General features: G+C 37.4%; 1 protein-coding gene across 5 annotated transcripts in view; it reads left to right on the forward strand.

Moving 5' to 3' along the window:
- The window catches only part of ZDHHC15 (zinc finger DHHC-type palmitoyltransferase 15), a 149,214-nt gene that overhangs the window by 111,960 nt on the left and 18,543 nt on the right, over nucleotides 1–18,711 (forward strand). Inside the window, exon 11 of one of the 5 annotated variants that reach the window (XR_004297480.1) lies at nucleotides 13,774–13,909. The exons of 3 other annotated variants lie outside the window; for them this stretch is intronic. Coding sequence is in view for 1 of the 2 variants with exons in the window: in XM_032387849.1 (XP_032243740.1) it covers nucleotides 13,774–13,805 (32 nt within the window). In the remaining variant the exon portion in view is untranslated. Of the gene's footprint in view, nucleotides 1–13,773; nucleotides 15,269–18,711 lie in introns of those variants that run through there. One more of the 5 variants, XM_032387849.1, reaches the window with a different exon arrangement.

Here is an 18,711-nt window from a genome sequence, read left to right on the forward strand (position 1 = left end):
TGTCCCATGTGCACTTTAAAAGAATGTGTGTTCTGCTGCTTTAGGATAGAATGTTGTGAATATATCTGTTAAGTCCATCTGGTCCAGTGTGTCATTCAAAGCCATTGTTTCCATATTGATTTTCTGCTTAGATGATCTGTCCATTGCTGTAAGTCCATTGCTGTAAACTTTCCACTGCTGTAAGTTGCTGAAACATCAATTAGTTCCTTTATGTTTGTTATTAACATTTCTGTACATTTGAGTGCTCCCATGTTGGGTGCATAAATATATACAATTGTTATATGTTCTTGTTGAACTGTCCCCTTTATTATGATGTAGTGCCCTTCATCTCTTCAGTCTTTGTTTTAAAGTCTAGTTTGTTTGATATAAGTATTGTTACTCTGGCTTTCTTTGATATCCATTTCAAGATAAATGTTTCTCCATCCCCTCACTTTCAATCTGCATGTGTCTTTAGGTCTAAAATGAGTCTCTGATAGGCAACATATAGATGGGTCTTATTTTTTAATCCATTCTGACACCCTAGCTTTTGATTGGAGCATTTAGTTCATTTACATTCAGCGTAAGTATTGATAGATATGTATTTAGTGTCATTTATCACTTGTTTTGACATTGTTTCTGGAGATTTTCTCTGTTCCTTTCTTGTCTCTGTCACTTTTGGTCTTTTCTTTCCACTCAAGGAGTCCCCTTTAATATTTCTTGCAGGGCTGGTTTAGTGATCACAAGCTCCTTTAATTTTTCTTGTCTGGTATACTATTTCCCCTTCTCTTCTGAATGATAGGCTTGCTGGATAGAGTATTCTTGTCTGCAGGTTTTTCCCATTCAGCACGCTGAATATATCATGCCACTTTCTTCTGGCTTGTCAAGTTTCTGTTGAGAAATCTCCAGCTTGCTAGTCTTCTTTTGTAAGTTAGGGACTTTTGTTGCTTTTAAGATTTTTTTCTTTATCACTATATTTTGCAATTTTAATTACAGTATGTGTTGGTGATGGCCTGCTTTTGTTGATTTTGATGGAAGTTCTCTGTACTTCCTGAATCTCAATATCTGTTTCTCCAAATCAGGGAAGATTTCAGCTCTTATTTGCTCAAATAAATTTTCTGCCCCCTTTTCTCTCTCTTCTTCTGGAACTCCTGTAATATTAATGTTATTACATTTGGTGGAGTCACTGAGTTCCCTAAGTCTATTCTCATGTTGCATAAGTCTTCTCTCCCTCTTTTGTTCAGCTTCATTATTTTTCATTATTTTATCTTCTATATCACTTATTCGTTCCTCTGCTTCTTCACTCTTTGTGTTCATTGCATTAAGTCTGTTTCTAATCTTAGTTATTTCATTCTTCCTTTCTGACTGTTTTTTAACTCTTTTATCTCTGTATAAGGGCCTCCCTGAAGTCTTCCATTCTTATCTCAAGCCCCGTGTGTATCCTTATGATTGTTGCTTTAAATTTTCCATCAGGCATGTTACACTTACCTGTGTTCCTTAGATCTCTGTTCACGACCTTATCTTGTTCTTTACTTTAGGATGAATTCCTCCATCTTTGATTTTGTCTAAGCCTCTGCCTTCTTCTCTGTGTTAGAAAAGTTATTGTTCTTGCTCCTGAGCAATGGCTTTATGAAGAATAGGCCATGTAGTGTCCAGGGCCTGACACCTCAGGAAGTGTCTGGTGTATGCTGGGTGTACTCTGCTGTTGTGTTTTGGCTGCTCTATCCTTCAATCCAGTAATGTGCTCTTCTTGCCTGCAGTGAGCAGTGTTTGGTCCTTGACCAGAATGTGGTGAGTTTTAACTAGGTGTCCTCTGGTCTGCTTGTGAAATGAGACCTGATATTACTTCCACTAGAACTGAAGCCCTACAGAACTCTCTTGTTGGGAGACATACTGCGGACAGGGACTTCCACTGGTGTTCTAGGGAAGGGGCCCACCGTGCTGGGACTAAGGCTGACTTAACCAAGTAAGGCAGTAGTGCCAGAGCACAGGGTGTGGGACTTGGAATAAGCTGGTTAGGCAGCTAAATGTTGGTGCCATGCTGTTTACCATAGGTGGCTCTGTGTTTATGTTGAGGGGCAGGGGAGGGAAATGGCATCCACAGGCTCCTTTGTCCCCGAAGAGGCATATCTGTGAATCTACCCTCTCAGGGATGCACTCCAAGAAGAGCAAACACTGTCCCCCTGTGTGCTGGAGGCATTCTTCAAATCACTATTTCCATGCCATCTGCCCCACAGGTTGTTTGTCTGCCTTCTCTCCAGGAGCAGGGCAGTGCCCTCAAGGCTTTATCCATCCAAGCCTGCCAACCTTTATTTTTTTTTATTATGTTCAATTAGCCAGCATATAATACATCATTAGTTTTTGATGTAGTGTTCAATGATTTATTGGTTCCGTATAACACCCAGTGCTCATTACCACACATGCCCTCCTTAATACCCATCACCTGGTTACCCCATCCCCCCACCCCCCTCCCTTTTGTAACCTCATTTTCTTTCCTGGGGTCCAGAGTCTCTCATGGTTTGTCTCCCTCTCTGATTTCTTCCCATTCAGTTTTCCCTCCCTTCCCCTGTGGTCCTCCACACTATTCCTTATGTTCCACATATGAGTGAAACCATATGAGAATTGTCTTTTTCTGCTTGACTTACTTCACTTAGCATAATCCCCTCCAGTTCCATCCATGTCTATACAAATGGTGGGTATTCATCCTTTCTGATGGCTGAGTAATATTCCATTGTTAACATGAACCACATCTTCTTTACCCATTCATCTTTTGAAGGGCATCTCAGCTCCTTCCACAGTTGGCTATTGTGGACATTGCTGCTATGAACATTGGGGTGCATGTTGTCCTTCTTTTCACAACATCTGTATCTTTGGGGTAAATAACTTGTAGTGCAATTGCTGGGTTATAGGGTAGCTCTATTTTTAACTTCTTGAGGAACCTCCATACTGTTTTCCAGAGTGGCTGTACCAGCTTGCATTCCCACCAACAGTGTAAGAGGGTTCCCCTTTCTCCACATCCTCGCCAACACTTGTTGTTTCCTGTCTTGTTAATTTTTGCCATTCTAACTGGTGTGAGGTGGTATCTCATTGTGGTTTTGATTTGTATTTCCCTGATGGCTATTGATGTTGAACATTTTTTCATGTGTCTGTTAGCCATTTGTATGTCTTCTTTGGAGAAGTGTCTGTTCCTGTCTTCTGCCCATTTCTTGACTAGGTTATTTGTTTTTTGGGTGTTGAGTTTGAGAAGTTCTTTATAGATCTTGGATACCAGCCTTTTACCTGTAATGTCATTTGCAAATATCTCCCATTCTGTGGGTTGCCTCTTAGTTTTGTTAACTGTTTCCCTTGGTTTTGCAAAAGTTTTTATCTTGATGAAGTCCCAAAAGTTCATTTTTGTTTTCCTTTGCCTTTATAGACCTGTCTTGAAAGAGGTCACTGTGGCCAATGTCGAAGAGTTTACTGCCTATGTTCTCCTCTAGAATTTTGATGGATTCCTGTCTCACATTTGGGTCTTTCATCCATTTTGAGTTTATCTTTGTGTATGGTGTAAGAGAATGGTCTAGTTTCATTCTTCTACATGTGGCTGTCCAATTTTCCCAGCACCATTTATTGAAGAGGCTGTCTTTTTTCCATTGGATATTCTTTCCTGATTTGTTGAAGATTAGTTGACCATAGGGTTGAGGGTCCATTTCTGGGGTCTCTATTCTGTTCCACTGATCTATGTGTCTGCTTTTGTGCCAATACCATGCTGTCTTGATGATCAGAGCTTTGTAATAGAGCTTGAAGTCAGGCATTGTGTTGCCCCCAGCTTTGGTTTTCTTTTTCAACAATCCCCTGGTGATTCGGGGTCTTTTCTGCTTCCATACAAATTTTAAGATTGTTTGTTCCAGTTCTGTGAAAAATGTCAATGGTATTTTGATAAGGACTGCATTGAAAGTATAGATTGCTCTGGGCAGTGTAGACATTTTCACAATATTTATTCTTCCAATCCAAGAGCATGGAATGTTTTTCCATCTCTTTGTGTCTTCCTCAGTTTCTTTCGTAAGTGTTGTGTAGTTTCTAGAGTATAGATCCTTTACCTCTTTGATTAGGTTTATTCCTAGGTATCTTATGGTTTTTGGTGCTATTGTAAATGGGATCGATTCCTTAATTTCTCTTTCTTTAGTCACATTGTTAGTGTATAGAAATGCAACTGATTTCTGTGCATTGATTTTGTATCCTGCCATGTTGTTGAATTGCTGTATGAGTTCCAGTAATTTGGGGGTGGAGTCTTTTGGGTTTTCCACATAAAGTATCATGTCATCTGCAAAGAGAGAGAGTCTGACTTCTTTGCCAATTTGAGTCCAGGGCCAGAAGGCTCCCCAGGGGAAACCTTTATTTTTTTTTTAAAGATTTTATTTATTCATTTTTGTGTGAGAGAGCGTGCATGAGTGTGGGGGAGGGGCAGAGGGAGAAGCAGACTCCCCACCGAATGGGAGCTGATTTGGGATTCAATCCCAGGATGCTGGGATCATGACCTGAGCCAAAGGCAGACGCTCAACTGACTGAGCCACCCAGGCGCCCACCTGCCAACCTTTAAAACTCCAGTCTTACAGCCTGCTGGTTGCAAGAACTCACAAAAATCAGCCCCTCTCATTTTCCCAGCCAATGGCTTTGGGGAAGTGTTCTCCTTGTGCATTTGCCTGTGTGCTCCTCTCTCTCGCCTTTCTCTGTGACCACTGCTCCCTCTCCTCCACGGCACCCACAATCTATTTTTTCCCCAAACCACATCTCTGCACTTCCTACCTTCTTCAATGTGGCTTCTTCTCTCCCTTTAGTTGTGCAGTTTGTTCTGTCAGTCTTCAGGTTCATTTGTAGGGTATTTAGAATGATTTCATAGCTATCCAGTTATGTTCCAGGGATGAGACAAGCCTAGGGTCCTCCTACTATGCCACTGTTTTAGCTCCAGCTATCACTCTTTCTGAACAGACTTTTAGTTACAGCAGTTACAAGTGATCAGAATTTTAGTTTTGTTTAAAAAAAAAAACAAGCTCTAATAAAAAATCAGAGACATGTAGGATGTTATTAATCTGTTTTGAAATATTTCCACAATGGAAAAAGCTATTCACATCTGAGTCTTATATTGGTAAGCAGAATACTCTAATTACAAATGTAGCACTACATTATAGAAAGGGTTTTATTTTAAGTCAAACACCTTTATTGACACCTCACTGCCTACTAAATAAAATCCAAGATACTTAGGGTGAATTATCTAAGCCAGATTTTCCTCCTTGACACTATCTCCCATCTTTAAGGGCCTTGAGTTGCCCTCTTTCAGCACCTCCACCTCCTCTTGGGATTTTTCTCCATCAGTTCTCACAGTGATCATCACACCTGGCCACCAAGAATAGTCTTCCTCCATCAAAGGTATGGCAGTAGCAGATTCTATTCAAAAAGAACATTACTGAAACCTAAGGAAAATATAAAATGGAATGAAAATAGTCAAGTTTCTGAAATTGAAGTTTTTGCATTAACAGATCCAATAAGTAGAGATGAGCTTTCACTGACAACTAACTGTATTTTAGCACCAGGTAAGCTGGTAAACATTATAGATACATTACTTAGTTCTTTCCCCAGAACTTGCAGGTAGCATGTCTTGCTGTTTTCCTGGATAAACTAAATTCTCAGATCCAAACTTCCAGACATTCTAAAAACACCAATAATATTATTCTATATGACATTCAGAAAATCACCCATTTCTTGGATTTGAGCACATGTAATTAAGAAGTCTCCTATCTGTTGATATCTAAAAAAGAAAGAATTATATTTTATAAGGTAATTATTAGTTCCAATGAATAAATGCTCATAAACAAGGGATATCAACCATCTTTTATCTAAAATTTTCTGGTATCTGTAAATTTTCCATGGCCCCTCTTCATTTATAAATACCATTAGATAATACCAATTCATAATCATGTGTCTTCACTAGTAGTTCCTTTCTCTTCAATATGCAGTTTTTCTTAACTGATATGCCTGGTCTTCATTTTGCTTCCTTCCAAAAAGTCTACAACCTAGCAATATAGTTCTCCTGGTCTGCCTAGATAGGATAGAGGAGTAAAGGAATGACTACTTCCTAGTAGCTGGCCCAGGACCTCTCAAGAGTGGAATAATAATAATAATAATAATAATCATTATTATTATGGAATAATATTTATAATATAATAATTATAATTATTATGGAATAGTAAAAAATATAATTATTATTATCATTGAAGTATAATTGACATACAATGTTATATAGGTTTCAGGTGTACAAAATATTAATTTGACAATTCTATATATTACTCAATGCTTACCACAGTAAGTATAGTCACCATAGCACATTATTACAATATTATTGACTATATTCCTTATGATATACTTTTTATCTTAATGAATTATTTATTTTATAATTGAAAGTCTGTACCTCTTAATCTCCTTTACCTATTTTGTTCATTCCCCAACCCACCACCCTCTGGCAACCACCAGTTTACTCTCTGTATTTAAGAGTCTGAGTTTTTTGTTTTGTTCATTTTGTTTTTTAGATTCCATCATGTAAGGAAAATCATACGGTATTTGTCTTTCTCTGATTTATTTCACTTAGCATAATACCCTGTAGGTCTATCCACGTTGTCACAAATGGCAACATCTCATTTTTTTGTGTGCCTTATTTTTTGTGTGTGTGTGTATATATATATATACTACATCTTCTGTATTCATTCATTTATCAACGGACACTTAGGTTGTTTCCATATCTTGACTATTGTAAATAATGTTGCAGTAAACATAGGGGTGTATATATCTTTTAAAATAATTGTCTTTTGTTTTCTTTGGATAAATACCCAGTAGTGGAATTACTAGATCATGTGATATTGCTATTTTAAAATTTTTGAGGAACCTCCATAATGTTTTCCACAGTGATTGTGCCAATTTATATTCTCAACAACTGCACAAGGGTTCCCTTTTCTCCACATCCTTGCCAGACTTGTTATTTTTTATCTTATTAATACTAGCCATTCTAACAGATTTAAAGTGATATCTCATTATGGTTTTTATTGAGCATTATTTCATGCATTTGTTGTCCATCTGTATATCTTCTTTGGAAAAATAGTTATTCAGGTCCTATGCCCATTTTTCAATCAGACTGTTTGTGGGATTTTTTTGCTGTTCAACTCTATACGTTTTTTTAACATATTTTTAATATTAAGCCCTTATTAGATATATCATTTGCAAATATTTACGCTCATTTAGTAGGTTGCCTTTTTTTTTGTTGATAGTTTCCTTTGCTATGCAAAAACATTTTATTTTGGTGTAGTCCAAATACTTCACTTTTACTTTTGTTTACCTTGCCTGAGGAGAGATATTAAATATATTGCTAAGGCTAAAGTCCAAAAAAGCACTGTCTACATTTTCTTTTAGGAGTTTTGTAATTGCAGGTCTCACATTTAGGACTTTAACCCATTGTGTGTTTATTTTTGTGTATGGTGTAAGAAAGTGGTCCAGCTTCATTTGTATGTAACTCTCTAGTTTGCCCAACACCATTCATTGAAAAGACTGTCTTTTCCCCATTGCATATTCTTGTCTCCTTTGTCATAGATTAATTGATCATATGTGTGTGGATTTATTTCTGGGGTCTCTATCCTGTTCAACTGATCTATGTGTCTATTTTGTCTAGTACCATACTGTTTTGATTACTACAACTTTGTAGTATGTCTTGAAATCTGAGGTGGTAATACCACAAGCTTTGTTCTTTCTCAGGATTGCTTTCGCTATTCAGGGACCTTTGTGGTTCAATACAGATTTTAAGATTATTTGTTCTAGTTCTAGTTTTATTAGATGTTGATAGGCACTGCATTGAATCTATAGATTGCTTTGAATAGTATGGACATTTTAACAATATTAATTCTTCCAATCCATGAGCATTGTATATCTTTCCATTTGTTTTTTATGTTATCTTCAGTTTCTTTCACCAATGTCTTATAGTTTTCAGAGTATACAACTTTCACCTCCTTGGTTAAATTTATTCCTATGTATTGTATCCTTTTTGATGCCATTTTAAATGGGATTGTTTTCTTATTTTTTTCCTGCCACTTTGTTATTAGTGTATAGAAATGCAACAGATTTCTGCATATTAATTTTATATCCTGCAACCTTACTAAATTCATTTATCAGCTCTAAAATTTTTTGGTGGAGTCTTTAGGGATTTCTATATGAAGTATAGTGACCATTTAACGTCTTCTTTACCAATTTGGATACCTTTTTTTTTTAAAGGATTTTATTTATTTATTTGTCAGAGAGAGAGGAAGAGCACAAGGAGGGGGAGCAGCAGGCAGTGGGAGAAGCAGGCTCCTCGCTGAGCAAGGACCCCAGTGTGAGACTCGGTCCCAGGACCCCAGGATCACAACTTGAGCCAAAGGCAGACTCTTAACCAACTGAGCCACCCAGGTGTCCCTGGATGCCTTTTAATTCTGTTGGCTGATTGCTGCAGCTAGGGATTCCCATACTATGTTGAATGTAAGTGGTAAGAGTGGATATCCTTGTCTTGTTCCTGAGGTTAGAGGAAACATTTTTAGTCTTTCACCATTGAGTATGATGTTAGTTGTGGGTTTTTCATATATGGCCTGTATGTTGAGGTATGTTTCCTCTAAACTCACTTTGTTGAGAGATTTTAATCATGAATGGATGTTGTATTTTGTCAAATGCTTTCTCTCCATCTATTGAGATGATCATATGCTTTTTAATCTTCCTCTTGCTAATGTGATATATCACATTAGTTGATTTGCAAATATTGAACCACCCTGACACTCTGTAATGAATCCCACTTGATCATAGTGAGTGATCCTTTAATGTATTGTTGAATTCAGTTTGCTAATATTTTGTTGAGGATTTTGCATCTATGTTCATCAGAACTATTGGCATGTAGTTTTCTTTCTATTCTTTCTTTTCTCTTCCTGTCTCTCTCTCTTTCATAGTGTCTTTGGTTTTGGTATCAAGGTTACATTGGCCTCATAAAATATATATGGAAGCTTTCCTTCCTTTTCCATTTTTTGGAATAATTTGAGGAGAATAGGTATTAACTCTTCCTTAAATGTTTGATAGAATTCACCTGTGAAGCCATCCAGTCCTGGACTTTCATTTGTTGGGAATTTTTTGACTACTGATTCAATTTCATTACTAGTAATTGGTGTTTTCAGATTTTCTATTTTTTTCTTTTTCAGTTTTAGAAGATTGTATGTTTCTAGTACTTTATCTAATTTCTTCCAGTTGTCTAACTTGTTGGTATATAATTTTTCATAATATTCTCATATAATTGTTTGTATCCTGTGATGGTTGTTATTTCTCCTCCTTCATTTCAGATTTTATTTATTTGAGTCCTCTTTTTTTCTTAATGACTGGCTAAGGGTTTATCAATTTTGTTTATCTTTTCAAAGAACCAGTTCTTGGTTTCATTGATCTTTTTTATTGTTTTATAGTCTCTATTTGTTCTTTTTTTCTGGTAATTATATACCTTTAGGTATATAATTAGGTTGTTTATTTGAGATTTTTCTTGTTTTTTGAGGTAGGAGTATATCACTGTCATCTTCCCTCATAGAACTGCTTTGTGTCCCAAGGATTTTGGAACATTGTGTTTTCATTTTCATTTGATTCCATGTATTCTTTGATTTTTTGTTGTTGTTGATGATTCATTGGTTGTGTAGTAGCACATTTCTTAGCCCCCATGTGGTTTTGTTCTTTCTAGTTTTTTTCTTGTAATTGCTTTCTAGTTTCATTGTTTTGTTTGAAAAAGATGCTTTACATGATTTCAAACTTCTTAAATTTATTGAGAACTGTTTTGTGGCCTAACAAGTGATCTACCTTGGAGAATGTTTCATGTATACTTTAGAAGAATGTGTATTCTGCTGCACTGATGTAAGTGGGGCGTTTAAGTCCCCTACTATTATTGTATTATTATCAATGAGTTTCTTTATGTTTGCTATTAACTGTTTCATACAGTTGGGTGCATAATATGTACAATGTTTAGATCTTCTTGTTGGATTTTCCCCCTTTATTATGATATAGTGCCCTTCTTCATCTCTTGTTGCAGTCTTTGTTTTAAAATCTAGTTTGTCTATGCTAAGCAAAATAAGTCAGTCAGAGAAAGACAAATACCATATGATTTCACTCATATGTGGAACTTAAGAAACAAAACAGATGAACATAGGGGAAGGGAAGGAAAAATAAAATAGGATGAAATCAGGGAGGGGGACAAACTATAAGAGACTCTTAACTAAAGGAAACAAACTGAGGGTTGCTGGAGGGGAGGTAAGTGAGGGGATGGGGTAACTGGGTGTTGGGCATTAAGGAGAGCACTTGATGGAATGAGCCCTGGGTGTTATATGCACCTGATCTAATCACTAAATTCTACCTCTGAAACTAATAATACACTATATGTTAATTAAATTGAATTTAAATTTTTAAAAAAATTAAAAATCAGGTCTGTCTGATGTAAATATTGCTACTTCATCTTTCTTTTGAAATCCATTTGTGTGATAAATGTTTCTCCACCTCCTCACTTTCAACCTGCAGGTGTCTTTACGTCTAAAATGAGTCTTTTGTAGGCAGCATATAGATAGATCGTGTTTTTTTTTTTTTAATCCATTTTGACACCTTTTGATTGAAGCATTTAGTCCATTTACATTCAGAGTAAGTACTGATAGACATGTATTTAGTGCCATTTTATTACTTCTTTTGTCATTGGTTCTGGAGATTTTCTCTGATCCTCTCTTGTCTTTGTCACTTTTTGTCTTCCTTTCCACTCAAAGAGTCCCCTTTAATATTTCTTGCAAGGCTAATTTAGTGGTCATGAACTCCTTTAGTTTTTCTTTGTCTGGGACACTCTTTACCTCTCCTTCCATTCTGAATGATAGGCTTGCTGGATAGAGTATTCTTGGTTGCAGATTTTTCCCATTCAGCATGTTGAATATACCATGCCACTTTCTTATAGCTTGCCAAGTTTCTGTTCAGAAATCTCCAGCTAGCTTTATGGGTCTTCCCTTGTAAGTTAAGGACTTCTTTTAACTTGCTGCTTTTAAGATTTTTTTTTTTAATCGCTATATTTTCCAATTTTAATTATGAAATGTCTTGGGGTTGGCCTTTTTTTATTTTGATGAGAGCTTTCTTTTCCTCCTGGATCTGGATGTCTGTTTCCTTCCCCAGATTAGGGAAGTTTTCAACTATTATTTCCTCGAGTAAATTTTCTGCCCCCTTTTGTTTCTCTTCTTCTGAGACTCCTATAATACGAATGTTATGTTTAATGGAGTCACTGAGTTCCCTAAGCCTATTCTCATGTTGCATAAGTCTTCTTTCTCTCTTTTGTTCAGCTTCATCATTTTCCATTATTTTTTCTTCTGTATCACTAATTCATTCTGCTTCTTGCAACCTGCTGTTCATTGCGTCAAGCCTATTTCCAATCTTATTTATTGCATTCTTCATTTCTGATTGATTCTTTTTTAACTCTTTTATGTCTGTGGTAAGGGTCTTCCTGATGTCTTCCATTCTTTTCTCAAGCCCAGCAAGTATCCTTATGATCATTGCTTGAAATTCTCCATCAGGCATGTTACTTACATCTCTGGCCATGGCCTTATCTTGTTCTTTCATTTGGGAACAATTCCTCTGCTGTGGCATTTTGTATGTCTCTGCCTTCATTTGTTAGAAAAGCCAGTTGTGTCTCCTGCTCCTGAGAGTAATGACTTTATGAAGAAGAGACCATGTAGTGTACAGGGCCAGGTGCTTCAGGGAGCATCTCTGGTGTGTGCTGCATGTGCTCTGCTGTTGTGTTTTGGCTGCTCTTTCCTTCAGGCCAGTCATCTACAGAGGATCTCCTTGGCTGCAGTGGGCAGTGTTTGGTCCTTGGCCAGAATGTAGTGAGTTTTAAGTAAATGTGCTCTGGTCTGCTTGCTGAATGAGACCTGATACTACTTCATTCAGAACTCTCTCTCGGGAGACATGGTTTGGGCAGGGGTTTCTGCTGGTTTTCTGGGGAAGGGGCCTGCCACACTGGAACTGAGGCAAGCTTGACTGAGAAGGGCAGTCCCACCTGAGCACAGGGGTATGGGACTTGGTGTAAGCAAGTTAGGCAGCCTGTGTCATTGCTGCACTGCTTCCTGCAGATGGTTCTGTGTTTATGCTGAGGGGCAGAGGAGGGAAATGGGGCCAAGTACCTCCCTTGTCCCTGGAGAGGCATCCTTGTGAACACTCCCTGTTAGGGAAGCACTCTGAGAACAACAATATTCTCCGCCTTTTGTGTCCCAGGTGTTTTTCAGATCACTGTTCCCATACTCTCTGCCTCTGGGTTTTTTGCCTGCCTTCTCTCCAGGAACAATGCAGTGCCCTCAGGGCTCTATCCCACCCAAACCCACTGACCTTCAAAACTCTAGGCTTTAAGCCCCACTAATTGCAAGAACTCACGAAAATCAGCCATTCTCATTTTCCCAGCCAAAAGCTTTGAGGAAATGTTCTCTTTGTGTGTTCCCCTGTGTGCTCTACTCTCTCTCTCACCCTTCTCTGCAACCACAGATCCCTCCCCTCTGCAGCACCCAAGATCCATTTCTCCACTAAACCATGTCTCCACACTTCCTCCCTTCCTCATTGTGGCTTCTACCTTGAGTTGTGGAGTTTGTTCTGTCAGTCTTTAGGGTGATTTCTGTGGTATTTAGAATGATTTGATTGTTATCTAGCTGTGTTTGAGGGATGATACGAGCCTAGGGTCCACCTACTCCACTGTCATCTTCCACCCAACTCCCTATTTTAGTAATTTTAATAGAGTATATCCCAGAAGGGATATTTTTGTCAAGAAAAAATTTCTATAATACAAAAACAAAAATTTGCTTTAATTTGCTAATTAAACCTTCTGGTGTTGATGATAACCAGGGCTTAGAAAAATTAGTCTTATCAAATACTGGACACTTATCCAGAAAAACATTGAATTAGACTCTAGCATATTATGTGTTTTATATAGAGCCCATTTACCTACTGTTTTGTTTGGATAAAACTTTTTTGTTTGAAACCATTAGTAACTGTTCAAGGTAGAAGAGGTTTCTGATTTATTTCCAATCTTGTAGTTTCTGCTGCCAAAATAAATAACCCATTAGGAAGAAGAACAGAATAAATAAGTTAGTATTTGTTGAGAACATATTAAGGTTATGACATTACAATCATAAGAGGCATTATGCATTATTGTCTGTGAACTCAAGGGTTTTGTATTTATTTGGGGAGATAAGACACATATATATGAAAATTTGCCTAACAAAGCACAAGCATAACAAAGTATGTTATTGACCAAATAAATAGAACCATGAAGTTTATGCTACAAGAATTCAAAGGAGAGAGTGATTCCTGTGGCTAGTCAGGAAATGCTTTACAGAACAGGTAGAATTTGGGCCTTAAAGATTAGATAGGATTTGAATTGGTGGCAAGGAATAAAAATACAGTAGGTACAAGGAAAGTCACAGGTTATAATGCATGGGACCCCAAGCTATGTGAGAGGGACTTAAAGAAAGTAGTTTACCTCCAGCAAAGAGTTTGAATGGTGGGGGATTGGATGGGAACTCCTTGAAGTCAGAGACCTAGTCACCTTGATTTCAGTATTCTCTGCAAACCTTGCAAAATAGTGTTGCATATAAAAGATGATGATGAGATTAAGTCAGCAAGTAAATTGGTGTCAGATTGGGTAGTCCTTCAATAGAGGACTAAGAAATTTATTATATGGGTGATGGGGAACTACTGATGGTTTTTGTGCAGGTTTTTTGTGCAGGTTTTTGTGCATGATGTGAGGAAAATGTTGTTTTAGGAAGATGATGAAGTGATACTCCTATCGAAGCACACTTCCATCCTATGTCAGAGATTGCTCTAATTTCTGGACCTTCTGAGAGAATTGGTAAGAGCCCTTCTCTTCATCAGAACTCAAACCCTCCGAGTACATCATGTATATAAGAGCTCTGATTCTGAGACAAGGGGCCTTTCACATCAAGAACTGTGTTGTTTAGAGACATCTATGGGTGACATTCTGTGCAATCACCTGCCAGTCAGAGACAGCCATTGAATCTTGCTTAAAGAAAAAAAAAATACCTTATCACATAGTTCTTTGGGCCTAACCAGACCTCTGTGATCATGCATGAGGAACTTTAAGATACTACCATAATACTTAGGCAAAGCCCTAAGTTAAATTCATGTTTTCTACCTCAAAGAATATACTCCTGCAGGGTACCAATTGTCCTTATTTATTCCTGCAGAGTAGCAATAGGTAGGGCCAACTATGGAAGAGTCCATAATCTCAGTCACTTCTATACTGGCTTTCTATATAGGAATTCAAGATATATAGGCCTATACTAACATTTTACCAACCTGATCTTCCAATGTTATACTTATGAATACACACTTGGGATGATTAGTTGAATGGCTCTATTCCAAAAGGCTATTTTCTATCATTCAGAATATGTACAGGGGTTAGTATCATTCTAGGGGAGAATGTCTGGTTGGTTGGCCAAGAATATTTAGGTAAAGGACAGGGGAGAGGGAGAAACTAACATTTGTTAAATTTATTTGAGGAGATAAGACACATAAATGGAAAACTGCGTAAAAAACACAATAAAAGATATAATGTTGACCAAATGTGTAGAACCATAAAGTTCTATAGAAATTCAAAGAAGAGTGATTTCTGTAGGTTGGACTGGTCAGAAAAGGCTTTACAGAGGAGGTAGAATTTGGGCCTTAAAGATTAGATTAGAATTTGGATTGGTGGCAAGGAGTGAAGAGGCAGAAGGTACGCGTAAGTCACAAGTAATGCATGAGACCCCAAGCTAAGTGATGAAGATAGTAACCTGGCTCCAACAAAGAGTTTGGATGGTAAGGGACTGGATGGGAATTCCTTGATTTCAGAAACACTGTCACCTTTATTTTATTATTCTCTGAAGCCCTAGCAAAATAAGGTTGCATGTAGATAACTGCTTGATTCTAAGGGTACAACTAACTTTTGTTGAATGGCTATTTTATACAAAATGATTTATAGGCATTGTCACATTTAAGGGTCATAAACATTTTGTGAGTTGTAAATATTAAATAACCCCATTTTACAGATGAGGAAACTCAAGTGTAGAGAAGCCCAAAGTCACATAGCTAATAAGTGACAGAATCTGGAACCAAAGTCCAAACCCTTAACCACCATACCACCCAGTGTCTCTCCTTTGCTATTTACTTTTAATTTTATAGACATTTTTAAGATCCATTAAAAAAATTATCTCAGTTCCTATGCTTCTTTCATCAGAAATAGAATGATGAAAAAACATGGATAAAGCTCTGGCGTGGGAATCATTTCCCAGCTTTGCCACTAGATTCAATGCATGAGTTTTGGAAAGTCCCTTCTCTTCTCTGGACTTCAGTTTCAATTGCATGATCTCCAAGCTATCCTCAGCTCTAAGGTGTGATGTTCTGTGATCCCATCTGATATTGAGGAGTTAGAAGTCAAACTCAATAACCATAACCAGATACCTTTCACCAAATGGCTTTTTCTTTTTTGGAAGAAATATTATATCTAAGCAGCCACTGTAAATTCACATTATAAATATGCCTCCCTTATTCTAGAACAAAATTTCTTTAATCGAGTATTCTAAGTACACCCAGTTGCTACCTCTTATCACATCCACCTAGCATTTTGACCACCAGACTATAAACAAACTATTCTCACACTCATCATTTGCCTTTACTTGAGAGTAGAAATTCTAGGTCTCATCCCTGAAAGTATCAAACATAACACAATAGACTAGGGAAGGGCTACCCTTTAAGTAGTTAGGCATTTTCCAAGTGACTTGTTTCTCATGTTTCTAGTTAAGAAGGAAGTGACCACACCCACGGCTCCTGAAAAACTTAACTCATGAAATAATATCATGGATGTTCATTTTACTGATTTACTTGGCAGTATCCAACCCTCAGCTCTGAATTGGTACATTTCCCTGAAATATTGAAAGTCTCCAATCAGTCAGTTCAACTCAGAAAGCATTTCCTGAAGGTACACTCAGACAAGGTACTGTGGAAGGATACAAAGATAAATAATAGGTGACCTCTGCCCCCATGGAATTTGCAATTGTAAGGAAGGATAGGAAAAGCACACAAGTCTAACACAAGGCTTAATGAGCACATTGCCATAAAAGTGATGAAAGCAATTGCATACCTAATGTAGGCTTAACCCCATGCTAAGTACTGTGTTGTACACATGGTAAGTGTGTGATTGTTGGTGATACTTAAACACTGAGTATATCAATAAAGGGAAAAGCATATGGGCCGTAGTGGTGAAAGTTTTGAGGAAGAAACAGGACTTAAGTTAGCTGTTATTTGGATGGGTAACATCTGGATAGATGCTAGAAATAAGGAAACAACATTCCAGGTAAGAAGTATGACATGAATGTGGCAAGATCACTGAGGAGAACATCCATTCCTAAATACAGGGTGGGCATTGTGGGTTTTGAGAAGTAATCTCAGAGAGGTAAGATATGGACAGATGGTAGAGGGCTTTGTAGACTTGAAACAATAAGAAATCACTATTAACTTTTGGTCTTGAGTGATATTGATATAATGAAAGATAAATTTTGTAAAGATTACTTAGTTACTAGTATGCAGGATGAATTGAAATTTGGAGAGACAAAAAACAGAAAGAGCAATAGATAGTTGGGCATATGTCACAATGGCTTCATGAGTGGTAGTAACACTAGAAACGAAGAGGAAGTATTAAAGCCAGGAGACATTTTAATTAATTGGAAATAATCCCAGTGACTAGAGAGATCTGGGAGTCATTCATATAGAGATGGCAGTTAAACCTATGAGAGGTGTAGGAGATCATCAAGGGAGAAAGTAAATCTAGGGAAAGGAGATAAATGTGAAATTTGGAATCACCTAAGCAATGTTGAGATGCATACATAAGGACAAGGAAATGAATGGAAAAAAAGAAATCGAGAGTGTAAAAGTCAGAGCCTTACAGGATACTCATAATTTGGGTGAGAGAATCATAAAAATACTGTGAAGGAGAGAGTATTGCCCTATTTTACGGATGAAAAAGCTGAGGCTGAAGAGATAAAGTGACTTATATAAGGCCATGAAGCAGTTGCAACTCAACTGAAGTTCTTCCAGATTCCACATTGTGTCCATTTCCCTACACTTCCCTATCTCTGAAAACCAATGACTAGAAAGAAGTGTACACATACTGTTATGGTCACTTCCCATGGTATCCAGGGTTTATATGGGAATATAGGATTTTAAAAGAAAGGAAGAGATCTAGAATGAGACAGGAAGAGAATGATTGCTGAGCATACACTAATACTAAAATTACATCATTCTTGGTTTAAGTAGACATCTATTGAATAAATGATGAAATCACTACAACACAGGCATCAAGAGCAGGTGGGAGTGGGGAAAGCAGTATAGGTGCAGATAGTAGAAGGCAAATTGACTTCCTAAATTCTTCATTTGTCTTCTATTATACATAGCATGATTTTTTGAAGTATCTGCATTTTTTCAATTTAGTCCTCACCACGTGATGACTACCTTTGCTGCCCTAGCTTGATCTCCCCCAGAAGTGGTACCTTGACGTTGATAATCCAGTTTTTCAGCTCAGGCTTCAATGTTTGCAAGCCTGATCAAATAATTGCTGGGAGGAAGCATTCTGTGCTAAATAAGAGTGTGGATTGCAGTGGTAAAAAGCTAAAGAAACCCATTTAGCAGAATACTAAGTTTCTGAAAAGGTGCATTGCCAAACCATACCTACCAAATTCTGAGACACCCAACCTTAGCAAGGAGCAGAAAGACAAATAGCACATTGCACTTCCAGAATTGCCTTTCACACTTTATCAATCACCTTCTTGGTAGAAATGTATAGGTGAGATGAGATGTATGCTTAAGCACTTACTGCCTCGTTTTCTCTTTGAGATTTTGACAAACATGAGTTATTTTCTATATATCCTTCACTGAAGAGCTGGGTCAATACAGCTGCTTTCTGTTCAGACTTAAGGGCAAGAACACCCTAAGCCTGAGATTCCAGATAAGACAGAATGTTGTGCCCACCATGGAACCATGATCTGGAATCTGTGTGGTTAACATAGTGGCATGAAAGTTTTCCAGCTTCCTGTGGCAAGGGTAGCCCATACTGACTGGCATCTATACTCTGGGATCTAGACCTCACAGTTATGGAAGTACTCTGAATGGCACAATGATTTCAATAAGAATATACTAACCAAAAACTATAAGGGACAACTGCTGCCAACTTTTTATTTATTTGTTTGTTTATTTATTTATTCATTCATTCATTCATTCATTCATTCATTTAAAGTTTTTGGTTAAATTCCAGTTAGTGAACATACAGTATAATATTAGTTTCAGTGATTCAACAGCAATAGTGATTCAACAATTCTGTACATCACCCTGTGCTCATAACAAGTGCACTCCTTAGTCCTCATCACCTATTTAACCCATTCTCCCACCCACCTGCATTCTGGTAACCATCAGTTTCTTCTCTCAAGTACCTATTTCTTGGTTTGCCTCTCTCTCTTTTTTTTTTTTCCCTTTGCTCGTTTGTTTTCTTTCTTAAATTCCACATATGAGTGAAATCATATGGTATTTCTCATTCTCTGGCAAACTTATTTCGCTTATCATAATACTCACTAGCTCCATCCATGTTGTTGCAAATGGCAAGAT

The sequence above is a fragment of the Phoca vitulina genome, unplaced genomic scaffold (genome assembly GCF_004348235.1).
Source record: "Phoca vitulina isolate PV1807 unplaced genomic scaffold, GSC_HSeal_1.0 scaffold51, whole genome shotgun sequence".
Taxonomy (NCBI): Eukaryota; Metazoa; Chordata; class Mammalia; order Carnivora; family Phocidae; genus Phoca; species Phoca vitulina.